The following is a 19,093-nucleotide window of genomic DNA, read 5'->3' as shown; positions in this document are numbered from 1 at the left end:
TTGTGAGTTTGAGCCCCACGTTGGGCTCTGTGCTGACAGCTCGGAGCTCGGAGCCTGGAGTCTGCTTTGGATTCTGTGTCTCCTCCTCTCTCTGCCCCTCCCCTGCTCATGCTCTGTCTCTTAATAATAAATAAACGTTAAAAAAAAATAAATAAATACATCCCTAGTTCAGAAATACAATCGTAGTCGTTAATTTAAAAACTGTAAGAGGAAAATTAAAAATTCCAAGTGGAAGAAACTATGTTTAATTTACTTTACCATTTGTGACTTAAAAAAAAAATAATAGAAGAAGTATTTGCTAATGCCTCATGAGAACCTCCAAGAGGAAGAAACTATGTTTGATTTACTTTAATGTTTGTGATTTAAAAAAAAAATAGAAAAAATATTTGCTAATGCCTCATGAGAACCTAGTAAAAGAAGATATAACACACTCCAAATACTTTGATCTCACCTTTTATCTACATAAAGTAGACATACTTGATACTTGAGCTATGTGTGGTGTGTCTTAGAATTTAAATGCTTCTTCCTTTTAGAAAATGTAAAGCAAAATACAATGGCTTTTTCCCTTGCCTCATAGTGTTGACCATATCCTTTGGAAATGGTGCTAATTTTATTGCCGCACAAGTTTATGTTTTAAACATGCACATATAGAAGATTTTTTATCTATTTATAGCTATGTATGTTCCCCCAAATACTTTATGGTAATTTATACAGCTAAATATAGTATTACAAATGAGTCAGAAAGTTAGCACTGGGATTGAGTGGAGGGGCGTATACATTTTGGTGAGGATACGCAATACATATACCATGAAATTCTCAAACAGGTCAATAAACATCTCTCAAAAACTACCACAACAGAAATAAGAGCAGTGATAGAGATTTTGAAACAGTGGAAAAAAAGATGAGAGAGTATAGAAGGGGTGATTGCTTTGGTTGAGAAGCAGGTATTTGTTACATGTGGGGATTATGAATATTCACAGCCTTCTCTCCTTCCTCACCATTTCTGAGGAAGTACCATGTGTTGCTCAAACAACCAACAGATCTGACCTTTTATGGGCTTACCGTGGAATTGTTGGAGACTTGAAGAAGCCGGGCACAGTGACTTAAGTCCAAAACATGGAGGATTGGGCACAGGTTGTACAGTGAGGGCTGGCCCTGGGTGAGGCAGGAGAAACAGGGGACCATGGAGAAAATAATATGTTAAGGGATTTCCTAATCCCAGTGGGTGGCAGATTTAGTACCTTTCTGTACCCTTCTAAACTCTTCCGTTTAAATCATTATGTGATTTAAAAAACAAAAACAAAAACAAAAAACTCAGATCCTTTCTGTAATTAAGTCCAAGTACAAATAAATCAACAAAACAGTGAAACAAAGCAAAGACCAGAGAGGAAATCCCCAGGATATTATTTAAACTATGTTAGAGGCTGGTTTTAATGGGTGACACTCCTAACCGCTGGGATACAAAAAGCATCATTTCCTTTAGTATAATTCAAATTGCTGTGTTTTGTTATGCTTCCTGATACGCAAGCAAAAATTAAAGTGTTGTTGTTGTGTTTTTTTTTCTTGTAGTTTTCAAGGGCAGACTTTTGTGGTTTCGAAAGGGTAAGAAGCTTAAATTTTCCAGGGGTTGGTTAGAAGAGGAGTGTTTCCTTGATGACCCGAGGGATGAGGCACAAGATTAAGAATTCACAACACAGATCATTCCTGTTACTATGATATTATTTCCAGTTTGAACTTAAAGAAACTTGCTCCCAGCAGACATTAAGCAATGATGTCCTTCCCTTTCAAAGGAAGAAGTGTATCTGCTTGTTTCATTGGCCTCCCCTCCCCCACTTCTTTGCAAGTTCTCTCCAGAACTGTTGTGGTTGTTCGGGTGTATTCTGCACAAGGGCACCCCCTTGAAAAGAGAGTCGGGGCTGAAATTTGGCTAACACTTTTCTCCCCAGTCCATCTACCCCCCCACCCCCTTGTGGGTCTCTGCCTGCCTGGAGAAAGGGGCACCTCCAATTTTCACAAAAGTGCCATTTAAGCCAGCCACAGCTCCGCTGCTGGCCTGTGAAGGGTGGGGTGGGGAAGGGATTCCATCCGTCTTTTCTTTCCTCTGTTATTACAAAGTCAAGTTTTGTGATTCAAGTAGGTCATTCCCATCAACATAAGCATGCTTGAGTTTGGGGCCCACCACAAAATTATGAGGATTCCTAGCCTATTGCCATGGCCCGTCCCCCTTCCATCCTCATGCAGGCCTGTGGGCACACACCCAGCTGTGCACGCACACACACATACACACACACACACTCACTCGCTCTCACCACCTAGAAGGAAGGAGCACTTACGTCTCAGGACGCAAATGCAACAGATTCCTGCCACACTAACTGGAGGAAACGTAAAGCAGAGACCCAGGGAGGTCCGATGGGCAACACTGAGGTACATTAGAAAGATCAGGGGGAAGTACCTGCCAAAATAGAATTCCGTACCCGGCACAACTCTGTCATTCAAGAACGAGCCGGAAGGAAAGAAAGTTGCACAGATAAGACATTAGCCGAGCTTACTACCCAGAAACCCCCACGAAGGAGTGGAATACCAGAAATAGTGACAGACCTAACACGTATGCTCTAAACTCTATCAGAGGAAGGAACTTCGTCTGTGAGCTCCACTCTGGGATCCGCGTCCAGCACGGTGCCTGCCACAAAGTAGGCACTTAGTAAATATTTGTTCCAAGAATGGAATTGGCGTAAAAAAAAATTTACAGTTCCAAATTTTGTGTTTAGTACTTGGGCGGAACCAAAACTCCAGATACTACAAGGAGGAAGGGAGATGATTTTCAGCGGATGACCAGCCTATTGCGAGACCCTCGTTTGGTGGGAGAATCAATATGGGGAATCATTTTGGAATTTGATAGAAAAACGTACTCAGTTCAACACAAACCGTACAGTTTAAGGGATAATTACCCGAAAAGAAAAGGAAATATGACCTAAAGCTTCCAACCCACCAGAAGAAGGGAAGAAGATTAAGGACTAATCCATCAGTTCCCACAAAAAGCAAGAAAGGAGGAAAACAGGTGCAAAGATAGAAGAAATGGAAAACCAACCATAAAGTGAGATGTTAGAAATCAATCCAAATATGTCAGCTAAAGTTGAATCATACAAGAAGCAATAGAATAAAGAGACAGAGGGGACTATACCCTGAGCTCTTTTCCTTACCCCTCGGCTCCCACTAACTTTCATCTCCAGTCCACCTGGCTGTCAAGTCAGCAGTGTTGGGGATGCTAGACAGCTGGACTCAAAGCCTGAGCTTTGAGGAACCCCTCAAGCTTTGGGGAACCCCAATGAGGAGGCCTGGCATGTCTTTCCTCTCATGGGTCAGGTGAGAACAAGGCATTTGGTGACCTGCAGGTAGAGGGCCAGAAGGTGGAGGCTCCTGGAGAGTGCTTGGCTTGCAGAAATCCAGGAGCCCCCAGAGAAGGTTTCAGTCAACCTTGTGAGAGTGGCTGGCCTCCTGGAGAAAAAAAGCCCAGCGGGAAGGCTGTTTTCTCCCTGTGCCTGAGGTGAGCAGGGTGAAGGAGATGGAAGCAGAGAAGCTTCTTTCTGGTTCTGAGGTGAGGGGGAATGGCAGCCCAGAGGTGGAGAGACCACTTGGCCTTCGGTTACTTCACAGTCTGAGATGCTTCCCAAACCAGACTTGAGTGCTCCCTTCAAAATACGTCTAAGCCAGCTCAGCAGGCGGAGAGCACAAAAGATCATTCGAATCAGACCATACAGCAGAGTTGCTGATGGAGCAGGTGATAAATGAAGAACAACAACAAAATGAATCGATTCCTTTAACAATTATCCAATGAGCATCTATTCTATGGCTACTGTTCTTGGCACTGAGATATTAGCGAGAAGAAAAGACCACCAACATCTATTAGCTTAGAGTTTCAAGTGCCACATGAAAGTACTTCCTGGGATTAAATACCACACTTTAATTAAAGTGTCTAATTAAAAAAATAGGATGAATTGGGGCACCTGAGTGGCTCCAAGGGTTAAGCATCCGACTCTTGATTTTTGGCTCAAGTCATTAACTCACGGTTGGTGAGTTCAAGCCCCACCTTGGGCTCTGCACTGACAGCATGGAGCCTGCTTGGCATCCTCTCTCCCTCTGTCTCTGCTCCGTCTCTGCTTGTGCTCTCTCTCAAAATAAATCAGTAAACATTGTTTTTTGTAATGGAATAAATTGAGGGATAGAATAGCCACTGTTTAGATGCAGATAAGCAGTGCTGAAGATGAAGAGGAAGAAACCTCTGAAACCAGGGAAGATGGGTAAAAATCATGGGGCAAAGATAGGCCTTTGAGGATAATCCAAGTCTAAGAGGTGAGAGAACTTTGGGGAGGAATAAAAAAGGAACAGATAGAAGACAGGCAATAATAACACAAATAGCAGAAGAAAATTACACCAAAATTAAGAAAGATCCAAGGCTATCTATTGAAAAAACCCACTATATCCTGGAAGAATTGAAAAAGATGTATGCTTGGGCATATCCTAATATTTCCGAATTTGACGATTAAGGGGAAAACACTACAACTTTCCAAACAGAAGAAACAAATGCAAAATATACCTCACTGGCATTAGAGTTCACTTATACAGCAGTAGAAGCTGAAAAAGAGTACAATACACATCTACAGACTATCAAGACAGAGGGACCGAAATTCAAAAATCCTTTTTCTAGGGGCGCCTGGGTGGCGCAGTCGGTTAAGCGTCCGACTTCAGCCAGGTCGACGATCTCACGGTCCGTGAGTTCGAGCCCCGCTTCGGGCTCTGGGCTGATGGCTCAGAGCCTGGAGCCTGTTTCCGATGCTGTGTCTCCCTCTCTCTCTGCCCCTCCCCCGTTCATGCTCTCTGTCTCTCTGTCCCAAAAATAAATAAAAAACGTTGAAAAAAAAATTTAAAAAAAAATCCTTTTTCCAGTCAAGAGATTATTCATCTTTCCAATTAAGAAAGAATTTGGAAAGTGTATCACCCAGTTATTCCAGCTAAGGAAAATACTCAGGAGAGAACTTTAACAAAATAAACCAGTGAGCACAGATGTTGGGGAGATAAAGAGAACAGGAAACAGTGATGAGCAGTGCTTAGCTGTTTCTCTCGTCTTACCTAATATCTATGTTTTCTGTCTGTGTAAATCAAAATGGAGTGCTTGATGAAGATCTTGAAACAGAGAGAACATGTTGCAAGGGAAATTAGAATTTCCAACATCTAAAAGTGACTATTTTCAAACAGTAATACATTCCCATAATTAAAAACCAAAACAGTTACATAAAGATCTACATTAAAAAGTCCCATTTGCTGGGCGCCTGGGTGGCGCAGTCGGTTAAGCGTCCGACTTCAGCCAGGTCACGATCTCGCGGTCCGTGAGTTCGAGCCCCGCGTCGGGCTCTGGGCTGATGGCTCAGAGCCTGGAGCCTGTTTCCGATTCTGTGTCTCCCTCTCTCTCTGCCCCTCCCCCGTTCATGCTCTGTCTCTCTCTGTCCCAAAAATAAATAAAAAACGTTGAAAAAAAAAAAAGTCCCACTTGCTCCTTTGTATATACTCTCCCTGCTTCTTCCTGTCCCCTACATCTTTTAGATTTTCAGTGACATACATTTATTTACTTATTTATTTATTTTATTTAAAGATTTAATTTTTAAGTAATCTCTACCCCCAGTGTGGGGCTCGAACTTAACAACCGAGCGAGCAAAAGTCCCACACTCTACCAGCTGAGTCAGCCAGGTGCCCCCTCAGTGACTTTTAAATGTAAATTTAAATTATTATGAATACAAACTCCCCTCACTTGCTCCCACTATATCCTAAATATGAACATATCTGTTGTTTTCACTTAGCAACATGTCAGGGGGGAAAATGCCATATTAGTACGTGTACTAATTGTTGTTTCTTGCCCAACCATTTCCTTTGTTGACATAGAATTTTTCTCCATGTATTTGCCTCACACTCCTGAACTATCAAACTTTAGAAGTTTTCATTACGTTTTTCTCTTTTTATATCTTAAGTCTCCCTATTGCCTAAATGATATTTTTATTTCTTCTTTTATGTAGGTTGACTATGTCAAAGGAAAATTGTGGTATAATGAAAAATGTTTTGCCAACAGAGAACACTTTGAAGGTAAATTGAGAAGAGATATTAACAGGCTTTTTTTCAACATAGATGGCGTATAAAGATGAAATAAAATGACATAAGATAAAAATAGAATAAAATAGAAAAGTAGGTTTATTTTATATAAGTTAATGGCCTAAAACTGAGGGGGGAGGGAAATTAAATCTGAAATAGGCAGGCCCTGTTATAAGTTAAAAAAATATTGTATTTGAATGTACTTAATTAATGATGCATTTAAAACTGTAGATGCTGCTTTTAATTTCTGTACCTTTGTATTTTATAGTTGATTATGTTACTATCACCTTTGAGAGAAACAGGACCCTGAGTGAGGTATGTTCTTAAATATTTTAAAAGGTAAGAAATTTTAGGGGCGCCTGGGTGGCTCAGTCGGTTGGGCGTCCAACTTCGGCTCAGGTCATGATCTCACGGTTCGTGGGTTTGAGCCCCGCATCGGGCTCTGTGCTAACAGCTTGGAGCCTGGAGCCTGCTTCGGATTCTGTGTCTCCCTCTCTCTCTGCCCCGCCCCCACCTGTGCTTTGTCTCTCTATCAAAAATAAATAAAATGTAAAAAAAAAAAAAAAAAAAGGTAAGGAATTTTATTTCTTGGATTATTTCATGGATTGTTATTAATCTAAAAAAACGGCAGTTCTACAGGCTGAAGGACTTCATCCCTCTTCGTGCCCAGTTGTGTTTCTACTTGGGTTTAACGGTACTTACCTAGCTACGTTAAATCTGGAACTACACAGTAGTTCTCGAAAAACAATTCATGCCGGAAAGAGAGGCTTCACAGTGTTTTCTGGACTCCCCTCCCCGCCGGAAGAGAAGCACAAACAGCAAAGATTTATCACTATTATTTGTGGTTGATCAGGAGAACACAGTGGCTCACTAGTGTATCTGCTTAAGAGAACTAATTAGAACTTACATTTTAAAAATGGCATTAACTTTTCCTTTCTCTTTTTGTAGTCAAGCTCTTGTTTTTACAGCAAAGAACCACTCCGTCAATGGTTACCTTGCTTACCTCACATTTTAAAAGGAAGGAAAACTATCGCTTCAACTCTGGTAACGTTTCTTGTTGACCAAGAGCACAGTGCTGGAGTCTACCTCTTCTCCAACCAGGTAAGCGTTATGGCCCCGGGGGGTTACTCTTGATGACACAACAGTGAAAATTTACCCTTGCAAATTTATCTCCAAGTTCTTGTTATCTTTGGCAGTAGGGGTGGCTATAATTAACCACCACAAAATTATTTATGGTTGATAATATAGTTTAAGGCACATTAGGGATTTCTTGCCTCTGCTTTACCGTTTAGTTTGATGAAAACAGAAAATACGATGGTGTCTGCATAGTGATTCTTTACTTCTTCTCCAGGAGAATATAAGCTGAGCTTGGTCTATATAAGGTTAAGGTTCCATAAATTGATTTGTTTAAATGAACAAAAACTGGGGCGCCTGGGTGGCTCAGTCGGTTAAGTGTCTGACCTCAGCGCAGGTCATGATCTTGTGGTTCATGAGTTCGAGCCCCATGTCGGGCTCTGCGCTGGTAGCTCAGAGCCTGGAGCCTACTTTGGATTCTGGGTCTCCCTCTCTCTCTGCCTCTCCCCCAACTCTCTCTCTCAAAAATAAATAAACAGTAAAAAAAAAAAATTAAAATGAGCAAAAAATGGGACTAGCCCTACCCTTATAATTTTAGTGGAGAAAAAATAATTTTCTTCTACCCTCTTAAGTTCAGTTCTTGAGGCCCTGCAAATTAAACTGATAAAAGACAGATAACAGGAGAAGAGAAAACAATCGATTTATGCATGCAGTGTACATACATGTGGTTGAAAATCAGTGATGAGAGACTCAAAAAGGTGGTTCAAATTTGGGGATTATATACCATCTCAATAGTTTAAGGGGGCAGGAGAGAAAGGCGCTTAAGGGAAAACAAGTGAAAAGATAACAGGAGAACAAACAGGAGATAAGAAAGTTTGTGATAATATTTGCTCATACAGGTTTGAGTGGTTTTCCCATCTCCTCAGGGCCATAAAACTCCTCTGGAGGAGGGATTTGGGGTGGGTTTTATTTGTGTTCTCCCTTCTGGAAGTAGATCTGCTCTGAAGAGGAATTAATGATAGTTTTATTTCCCAGAAGTTGCTGCTTTTAGTCAGAGAAGGGAAGGCTTTTTTTTCTGCATCTGTTGAATCTTAAATGTCTACAGCTTAACGATGATCTCTATACCACAGTGGCATATCTTGGGGTACACTTTCTGATCCCCTTCAACGTCACGATCCAAGTAGAGTTGTAAGGTGACCCAGGCATCCACGCTTTTAAAAGGTAGGGTGCCATGACAGTTGTAAGCATGGGCGTTGGAATCGGTCTATTTGAGCAATAGCTCTATGATAAACTTCCCCATGCCATTTATTATAGAAGCTTGGACAAATTATTTAATCTTCTAAACCTCATGCTCAACATCTATAAAATGGGCATATGAGGCAGGGAGAGGCAGAGCAAAGACACATCGATGGTTGCCACTCCTTTCAGTTCTCTTCTGTGCTAATGGATGCGTCCCTGTCTTAATCAAAATCCAAGTAACAGGAAACACAAAAAATTGTAACATCGTCTAGTAATATAAATGGTAAAATTCTTATGATTTGTTCATGCTTAATCTATTTCTAGAAAACCACCACTGTCTCTGTGAGCACCCTAAAAAATAACAAACCAGGATTAAAACCAAAATTTCCACTTTTCGTATTTCCTTCATCATTCTCTTCTCCTGTGGGAATGGTATTCCATCCGCGAAGCCATTTTCTGTATGCTTATGGTGATCAGGTGAGTACACATGACATTTCACGCTCTAGGGTAGGTGTAAATCATGCTCTTGTTCTGTGCCGAGTGGTTATACGTCAAGTAAAAAACAGCATCATCCTGATGCTCAGGGAGATAGAAGGCCCAATGAAGAGAAAATGAGAGCAGAGGAATTAGGAGAGTGAATGCAAACAAATCCTTTGCAAAGTTTTGCTGAAAAGTAGAGCAGTAAAATGCAGCAGTGGTAGCAGGAGGAAGGGAGGTCAAGAGAAGAGGGAGAGGGGCACCTGGGTGGCTCAGTTGGTTAAGCGTCCAACTTCGACTCAGGTCATGATGTCACGGTTTGTAGGTTCGACCCCCACCCCCCGCCCCCAACCCGTCAGGCTCTATGCTGACAGCTCTGAGGCTGAAGCCTGCTTCACATTCTTTGTCTCCCTCCCTCCGCCCCTCCCCCACTTGTGCTCTGTCTCTGTCTCTCAAAAATAAACATTAAAAAAAATTTAAAAAGAGAGAGAAGAGGAAGAGACAGAAGGAATTAGGCTATGCGGATGGGAATTATTCAGTAGAGAGGGAAAGACTGGTGATGTGGGTGAGAGAGGGAAAAGTTGCTGGAGCGACATGTCTAAATACAGTACCAGGAAGAAGGGAGGGCTTTTGGATTCCAGAGCCGGTAAGTGGGTAGATGTGGTAATGGAAGGGGGTGGAAATTTATCTTTTATTTTCTCCACAAAGACCAAAGTTATTGTTTGAGCATGAGGGTGGAGGAGCGTTGGGGGTTTGAGGAAAGAGACAACAGAGAGAGAGAGTTGCCTACGAGAGTGGGAGAGTGGATTGACGGATGAGAGAAGACAGTACAATTGCTTGGGCTTTGTGCTCATGGATTCCAAGTGCGACCAGTTCAGCATTATTGTACGTTCTTCTCTGTGGTCAGTTGTGGGGGTCCACACACATCGGAGAAGACAGAGAGTTGTATTTAAACACGGTTGGAGTTTTATCAAGAGGTGATCAGGAAGTAAAAGAGTGTACAGAAGGAAATGCAGTGAGACAAAAAAAAAATTAAGAAATCAAAGGCATGAGTAATAAAATGTAAACAAACTATTTACTTGCAGAAGATCTGATTGCCTATGTAGAAAACTTAAAAGGTACATACACATTATTAAAAAGAGGAAAAGAGTTAAACAGTGGAAGGGAAAGTCAGTTTCATTTCTGCTCATGATCAGCAAATTTGAAAGCATAATTTTTTAAAGTTTATTTATTTTGAAAGAGAGAGAGAGTGAGCATGAGCAGGGAAGAGTAGACAGAGAGAGAGAGAGAGAGAGAGAGAGAGAGAGAGAGAGAGAGAGAGAATCCCAAGCAGGCTCCACACTGTTAGCACAGAGGTAGACACAGGGCTCAAACTCACAAACCATGAGATCATGACCTGAGCCGAAATCCAGAGTTGGATGCTTAACTGCACTGAGCCCCCCAGGCACCCCTGAAAGCATAATTTTTAAGACCTTATTTACAACAGCAAAAACAAAACAAAGCAAAACTACACACACACAAATTTTAAAGTATGTAGGAATAAATCTAAGAAAAGATTTCTGAGACTTATATGTAGAAAATTATAAGCTTTATTGAAGGACATTTAAAACTTTAAGAAGAAACAGATAAAAACATACTTGTAAATAGGAAAACTTATAATATCATTTCTTCCTTAAATTAATCTGTAGATCTAATACAACTTTAATTAAAATCTCAAGGCTTGTTGTGGAGTTTAAGTTAATTCTAAAGCATGTATAGTGTATGTCAACTCTACCTCAGTATAAAAAAATTTTTTTAAATAAAGCCCCCCAAAAAAGTATATATGGAAAAACGAAAGACCAAGAATAACCAAGACACTTCTTTTTTTTTTTGTTTTTTGAGTTTATTTATTTATTTTGAGAGCAAGAGAGAGCCCAAGCAGGGGAAGGGTGGCGGGGGGGGGGGGGGGGGGCACGCGGGGTGGGAGAGAGAGAGAAAATCCCAAGCAGGCTCTGCACTGTCAGGACAGAGCCTGAAGTGGGACTTGATCCCATGAACCATGAAATCATGAGCCCAAATCAAGAGTCAAACACTTAACCAACTGAGCCACCCAGGCACCCAAGATGCATCCAAAAAAGAATAAAGATGAGGGATTTGTACTACCAGATATTAACAGTTTTTAAAAAGTTTTCATAATTAGAATGTGTTTTGACCCAGGAACAGACCAACTGACCAATGGAATGAAATAGAAAGCAAATAGACCCATTCATATCTAGAATGTTGATCGAGGCCAAAAATAGCATCACAGCTGAGGGGAAAATAAAAGATTGCTTAAAATAGGGTGGGAAGCATTGGTTACATATGGAAAATGTTGCCACATACATCACGTCCAACTCCTGATGGATTAATAATTTAAATATAAAAACTTTTACAGGAAAATATAAGTAAATGCCTTTCTGACATCAGGATAGGGAAAGCATCTTTTTTTTTTTTAATTTTTTTTCAACGTTTATTTATTTTTGGGACAGAGAGAGACAGAGCATGAACGGGGGAGGGGCAGAGAGAGAGGGAGACACAGAATCGGAAACAGGCTCCAGGCTCTGAGCCATCAGCCCAGAGCCTGACGCGGGGCTTGAACTCACGGACCGCGAGATCGTGACCTGGCTGAAGTCGGACGCTTAACCGACTGCGCCACCCAGGCGCCCCAGGATAGGGAAAGCATCTTAAAACAAGACATAAAAAAACAGCGACCATTAAAAAAGGTAGCATCACTTCCATTAAAAAGAATTCTGGTTCTGCAAGATGGCAGATTTAGAATCTTTGGGCCCTTGTTCTCCCATAGACACAGTGAGTTAGCTACAAAATACAGATCAGAGTACCTTTGCAAGAACTCTAGAGACCAGTTGATTAGCTACAGCACCCAGACCAACATAAAACCAAAAAGGGATTCTAACAAAAGGGGTAGGAAAATTTGCCCATCTGTGCCCCACCCCCAACCACTTTAGCATGGCACAACCAGGAGGAAACCTCCCACACAATGGAGCTTCCCTTGGGATAAAAACAAAAGAGTGGGCCTTGCATCCAACATTCTGGCTTGTCTGAGGGAGGCCCAAGGGACTGGTTTCAGTCTTGCCTAACCCAGAGCACTGATGGAACTGGCAGGATTTTTTGGAAACTGCTGTAAAGGAGGTGGAGTAGCATTGCCAAGATGGCGGAGCAGGAAGCATCAGACATCCCTTTCCCCCCAGAGACACCAATATAACAATATACAGACCACAATACCTTTGAAAGAACTCCAGAATCCATTTGAGAAGCTACAGCATCCAGACCAACCAAGAGATTCCAACAGAAGGGATAGGAGGACTTAACAGCATTTTCCATATCCATCCATGACTCTCCTTCTATTTGACTTAATGCAGCACCACTTGGAGGAAGCCTCCCCCTCCGGGGATCCTCCCTCAGGATGGAAACAAAATAATTAACTGTGTGTCCAACATTCTGGCCAGACTGGGGAATCTGTGTCACCTAACTCAGAGCACTGATGGAACTGGCAGCCTTGTTCGGAAACTGTTGAAAACAGATATGACCTCTGCAGCACTTTAAAGCTGCAGTTCTACAGGCACATGCCAGGAGCAGCAAGAGCTTATGGGTGTCTGGAAGGAGAGGGATAAACTGCTTAGGCAACTTGAAACAACTAAAAACACAGCACAAGCCAGAGAAAACACATCCTTGGAAGAGATTGCAGAAGTCCTAGAGCCTCTAGCTGGTCTAATTGGTAAAGGTCTGCATGAAGCCAGTCCATAAACAGTGGGAGAAGTGGTTGTGTAATCAAATGCCCAAGTCTCAAAACAATAGCATCACAAGGCATGCAAAGAAACAGGGAAACATGGCCCAATCAAAGGAACAGAATAAAACCCCAGGAAATGACCGTAAAGAAATGCAGACTTATGAGCTGCCTGACAAAGAATTTTAAACAACTGTCATAAAGATGTTCAACGAACTAGAAGTGAGCATGGCTAGACAACTAAAAGAAATAAAGAAAATAATGAACTAATGGAGAATATAAAAAATAGATAGGAACTATAAAAAAGGTCAAACAGAAGTTCTAGAGCTGCAACATACAATAACTGAGCTGAAATACTCACTAGAGGAGTGGACGTTAGACTTACTATTTGAAATCATCAAGTCAGAGAAGCAAAAAGCAAAAAAGAATGAAGAAAAGTGAAGAGAGTCTCAGAGACTTACAAGGACTATCAAACAGACCTATCTATGCACTATGGGAATTACAGAAGGAGAAGAAAGAGAGGAAGAACTTATTTAAAGAAGTAATGACTGGAATTTTCCAAAGCTGAGGAAAGAAACGGATGTATAAATTAAAGAATCTTAAAGAATTCCAACCGGGATGAATCCAAAAAGACCAACACCGAGACATAATTGAAATGTCAAAAGTCAACAAAGAATCTTGAAAGCAAGGAGAAAAAAGTGGCTCATTATATACATTGGAACTTCCGTAAGATTATCAGTGGATTTCTCAGCAGAATCCTTGCAAGCCAGAAGTGAGTGGGATAATACATTCAAAGTGCTGAGAGAAAAAAAAATGTCAATCAAGAATACTACATTTGGCAAACTGTCATTCAAAATTGAAGGAGAAATTAAGATTTTCCAGGAAAACTAAAGATGAGGGAGTTCATTACAACTAGACCTGTCAGGAAGGAAGGAAGGAAGGAAGGAAGGAAGGAAGGAAGGAAGGAAGGAAGGAAGGAAAAGAGGGAAAGAAATTACTGAAGAGCCTCCTTCAAGGTGAAAATAGAGGATGCTAGATAACATCAAGAAGTCACGTGAAAATTTAAAAGTTTTCCAATAATGTAAATACATGGACAAATTTAGTACTTGCACTGTAATTTTGGTGCATACATTCACTTTTAATTCTCGTATAGAATTTAAATGAGAAAATCATTTTTTAAAATTATAATCCTATGTTAATAAATATATAAAAAGATGTAATTTGTGACATCATTGACATAAAGTGGGAAGGCAGTGCTATGTAAGAGGAGCTTTTGCCCACAATGAAGTTAAGTTTTTATCAGATTTAAAAGAATGCTATAACTTTAAGATGTTTTATTGCAATGGTTACCACAAAAAAAAAAAATGTATAGGATATATGCACAAGAAAATAAGGGAATCAAAGAATGTCACTACAAATAATCAGTGAAATGCTAAAGAAAGCAGTAAGAGAGGAAAAGAGGAGGAACAGAAGCTACAAGACGCACAAAAACACAAACCAAATGGCAATAGTAAGTCCTTCCGTATCAGTAATTACTTTAGGTGTAAATGGATTAAATTCCCCAGTCAAAAGACAAACATAAGCTGAATCTATAAAAACAAAAAACATTGAGAAAAACTCTCAGGATGCAACCATGTTCTGTCTACAAGAAAATCACTTTAGATCTAAGCACACCCATAACCTGAAGGTAAAAGGGTTGAAAAAAAAAATATTCCATCAAATAGTTACCAAAAGAGAGCAGGGTTGGCTATACTAATACCATACAAAATAAACTGCTAGTCAAAAAGTGTTGGAAGAGACAAAGAAGGACATTATATAAGAATAAAAGTTCAATTCACCAAGAAGATCTAACAATTATAAATATTTATGCCCCAAGCCATCAGAGCTCCTAAATATAATGAAGCAAACTTTAAAAGAATTGAAGGGAGAAACAGCAATGTAACAGTAGGAGCCTTCAATACCCCGCTTTCAATAATGGATAGAAAAACCAGACAGAAGATAAGTAAGAACACAGAAGACTTGAACCACACTGTAGACCAATTAGACCTAACAGACATAATCAGATGACTCCACCTGACAACAGCAGAATATAAATGCTTCTCAAAAGACACAGAGAACTCTTTAGGACAGAACATAAGCAAGGCCACAAAAAAGTCTCAACACATTTAAAGTGACTGAAATTATACAGTGTTTTTTTCTGATCATAATGGAACAAAACCAGAAACCTATAGTAGAAAGAAAACTGGAAAATCCACAAGTATATGGGAATTAAAACAACACGTTTTTAAACAACCAGTGAGTCATAGATGTCGTCAGAAGGAAAATTAGAAAATATCTTAAGAAAATTAAAATGAAGGAGCGCCTGGGTCATGGTTAAGCATCCGACTTCGGCTCAGGTCATGACCTTTTGGTTCGTGAGTTCAAGCCCCACATCGGGCTCTGTGCTGACAGCTCAGAGCCTGGAGCCTCCTTCAGATTCTGTCTGTCTGTCTCTCTCTCTCTCTGCCTCTCTCTCACTAGAACTCTCTCTCTCTCTCTCAAAAATAAATAAAAACATCTTTAAAAATGTTAAAATGGGGGCGCCTGGGTGGCGCAGTCGGTTAAGCGTCCGACTTCAGCCAGGTCACCATCTCGCGGTCCGTGAGTTCGAGCCCCGCGTCGGGCTCTGGGCTGATGGCTCAGAGCCTGGAACCTGTTTCCGATTCTGTGTCTCCCCCTTTCTCTGCCTCATGCTCTGTTTCTCTCTGTCCCAAAAATAAATAAACGTTGAAAAAAAAATTTTTTTTAAATGTTAAAATGAAAATGAAAACAAAACACACCAAATTTATGGGACGCCCCAATAGCAATACTAACAGGAAAGATTATAGCTACAAACACACACATTAATAAGGAAGAAAAATCTCAAATCAACAACCTGACTTTACATCTTAGGAAACTATAAAAAAGAACAAATCAAACCCAAAGTCAATAGATGGAAGGAAATAATAAAAATTAGAACAGAGATAAAGGCAATAGAGAATACAAAAATAGGAAAAATCAACAAAACTAAGAGTTGGTTCTTTGAAAGTTGAAAGGCCAACAAAATTGATCAACCCTTAGCTATATTAACTAAGAAAGAGAGGAGTCTGGGAAGGGATAGAGGAGACCACAATTATCTAAGATAAGGTATAAAAGGAAAATTATTTGGACGGTGGTCAAAGAGACTTCAGTTGCATTTACAACATGTTAAATTTAAGAAAAGCCTATTTTCAGGTATAACTTGTCATTAAAATTCATTTTTAAAAAGAACTTTAAAAACCTGAAATCTTCATGTGAATAAGACTTAGGCTATTAAAAAGGGTACCAGGCAGGATTCATCCAATACAGGATCTGATTTATCTTCAAGCAACCCGTAACTGAAAGATGAGGGGATAGAGACACTCACGTGCTATGGTGGAGTATACGTGAGGATTTACCAAGGTCCCAGGACCACTCTTGCAAGTGTCCGGGGCCTCTTCCACACAAAACATGTTCACATCCAGATCGGCTGGATGCCTGGAACATGAAAGTCTCGTGTCAGTATGAGGTGAGCTCGCTCCTTCCTATCCGAGTACACCCCACATTTCATCCTTTTAGAATCAAAGGGACCCCACTTGGGAGATGAAGGGATACCTTCATTCTCTTACACATTCACCACGCACACTGTGTAGACCTGTGACTCGGCCACATACACTGTCATCCAGGTCCTAGGAAAGAACCAGAGCGTTGATGAAGTGGGTAAGGAGTCTGTACGGGCGTGCGTGCGTGCGTGCGTGCGATGGATGCGTGGGAACATGGGGAAGGCCATGCTGTAGGACTCTGCTTACCTAGGAAGATAAGGCTGATAGGCGAATGCTGACGGTCAGATGGCAGCCTCTTCAGTGAGCTCGTATCTTTTTATTTCCTTAGGTATGGTTTTCGATCGACGGCGGCAACACTTTCGAATTTTTAGCGGACTTTCACGATGATATCATAAAGAACACTTACCATAGTTTTTATACTTCAGATATTACTTTCGTTTCCCAAAGTGGAAATGTTTACTTGACGAAAGCAGGTGAGGAATTCACTTTAATTGGCGTAAGCACTACATGTGAGTCAGGGATTAGAAGATACGTGAAAAAAATTCTGCCATTTTAATCAACTAATCTTAAGGTCTCAAACCTGTTAGGGGTGACGGATTTTTATTTATTTATTTTTTTATTATTTTAAATTTTTTTTTTCAACTTTTTTAAATTTATTTTTGGGACAGAGAGAGACAGAGCATGAACGGGGGAGGGGCAGAGAGAGAGGGAGACACAGAATCGGAAACAGGCTCCAGGCTCCGAGCCATCAGCCCAGAGCCCGACGCGGGGCTCGAACTCAACGGACCGCGAGATCGTGACCTGGCTGAAGTCGGATGCTTAACCGACTGCGCCACCCAGGCGCCCCAATTTTTAAAAAATATTTTTATTGTGGCAAAATACACATAACATGAAGTTGACCGTGTTGCTCATTTTTAAAGTATACAGTTTGATGGTATTAAGTACATTCAAAACGATCAGCCATCAGCATCGCCCATCTCCAGAACTCTTTCCATCTTATAAAACTAACACTCTGTATCCCTTAAAAAATAAATCCTAATTTCCCCCTGTCCCCAGCCCAGCAACTCCCATTCTGCTTTCTGTGTCTACGATTTTGACTACTCTAGGCCCCTCATATAAGTGGAATCTTCCAGTGTTTGCCCTTTTGTGCCTGGCTTATTTCGCTTAGTATAATGTCTTCAAGATTCATCCGTGTTGTAGCAGGTGTCAGAATTTTCTTCATTTGTCAGACTAAATAACATTCCACTGTATGTATATACCACATTTTGCCTATCTATTCATTCCATCAAGGGACCTTTGTGTTGCTTCCATGTTTTAGCTATTTTGAATAGCACTGCTATGAGCATAGGTATACAAATACCTCTTTGAAACCCTGCTTTCAATTCTTTTGGGTGTCCGCCCAGAAGTGGACTTGCTGAATCATATGGTAATTCTATTTTTAAGTTTTTGAGAAACTGCAATTCTCTTTTCCATAGTAGCTATGCCATTTTACGTTCCCACTGCCAGCATAAAAGAGTTCTAATTCCTCTGCATCCTTGTCAACACTTGTTATTTTCTGTTGTTGTTGTTGTTGTTGTTGTTGATAGTGGTCATTCTAATGGGTGTAAGGTAGTATCTCATAGTTTTGATTTGCATTTTCCTAATGATTGATCATCTTTTCTTGTTCTTATTGGCCATTTATGTATCTTCTTGGGAGAAATTTCTATTAAAGTCCTTTGCCAATTTATTAATCAGATTACTTGTTTTTTGTTGCTGAGTTGTAGAAGTTCTCCATATATTCTGGATATTAATCCCTTATGAAACATTTGCAAACATTTTTTCCCATTCTGTGGGTTGCCCTCAGTCTCCTTGGTTATGTTAATTCCTAAGGATTTTATTCTTTTTTTTATGATATTATAAATGGAATTTTTTTCCTAATTCCCTTTTCTTTTTTTTTTTTAATTTTTTTTTCTTTTTTTTCTTTTCTTTTTTTTCTTCTTTTCTCAATGTTTATTTATTTTTGGGACAGAGAGAGACAGAGCATGAACGGGGGAGGGGCAGAGAGAGAGGGAGACACAGAAACAGAAGCAGGCTCCAGGCTCTGAGCCATCAGCCCAGAGCCTGACACGGGGCTCGAACTCCCGGACCGCGAGATTGTGACCTGGCTGAAGTCGGACGCTTAACCGACTGCGCCACCCAGGCGCACCTCCCTTTTCTGATTATTCATTGTTAGTATATTGAAATACAACTGATTTTTAGGTATTGATTTTATATTGTGCTACTTTGCTGAATTTGTTTATTGATTTTATATTGTGCTACTTTGCTGAATTTGTTTATTATAACTTTTTTTTGTAGAATTGTTGGGGGTTCAACATATAGGATCATATCACTGTGAACAGAGATCATTTTACTTCTTCCTTTGTGATTTAGATGCTTTGTATTTTTTTTTTTTCTGGCCTAATTGTTCTGGCTAGAACTTCTAGTACTGTGTTGAATAGAAGTGGCGAAAGCAGACATTCTTGTCTCATTCCTGATCTTAGAAGAAGAGCTTTCAGTCTTTCACTATTGAGTATCATGCTCACTGTGGATTTCTCATAAATGGCTTTTATTATATTGAGATAATCTTTTATTCCTAGTCTAAGTGTTTTTATCATGAAAAGATTGGAACACAGATCCCAATATTTGGAGGACAGGGATCTGTCCCACCCTGAGCCCACCCTGGCTCCTATAAACTGCCCCAGGAATATGTGCACAGCTGCCTGCCAGGTGGCTTGAGTAGAGGATGGGTAAATACTGCCAAAGGCTGACATTAACCGTAATTTAC

General features: G+C 40.4%; 1 protein-coding gene across 13 annotated transcripts in view; it reads left to right on the top strand.

Moving 5' to 3' along the window:
* Window positions 1-19,093, top strand: part of CATSPERB (cation channel sperm associated auxiliary subunit beta) — a 134,922-nt gene that overhangs the window by 35,507 nt on the left and 80,322 nt on the right. For 12 of the 13 annotated variants that reach the window (XM_045060392.1, XM_045060387.1, XM_045060394.1 and 9 more), the window contains 6 exons: window positions 1,570-1,602; window positions 6,066-6,132; window positions 6,407-6,453; window positions 7,087-7,239; window positions 8,776-8,928; window positions 16,619-16,763. In XM_045060392.1, the coding sequence (XP_044916327.1) occupies window positions 1,570-1,602; window positions 6,066-6,132; window positions 6,407-6,453; window positions 7,087-7,239; window positions 8,776-8,928; window positions 16,619-16,763 (598 nt within the window). The remainder of the gene's footprint in view (window positions 1-1,569; window positions 1,603-6,065; window positions 6,133-6,406; window positions 6,454-7,086; window positions 7,240-8,775; window positions 8,929-16,618; window positions 16,764-19,093) is intronic. The other variant, XM_045060388.1, reaches the window with a different exon arrangement.

Source organism: Felis catus, chromosome B3, assembly GCF_018350175.1.
Source record: "Felis catus isolate Fca126 chromosome B3, F.catus_Fca126_mat1.0, whole genome shotgun sequence".
In the NCBI taxonomy this organism is placed as follows: Eukaryota; Metazoa; Chordata; class Mammalia; order Carnivora; family Felidae; genus Felis; species Felis catus.
Note: the sequence above shows the minus strand (reverse complement) of the source record. Positions and strands in the feature narration are given on the sequence as shown.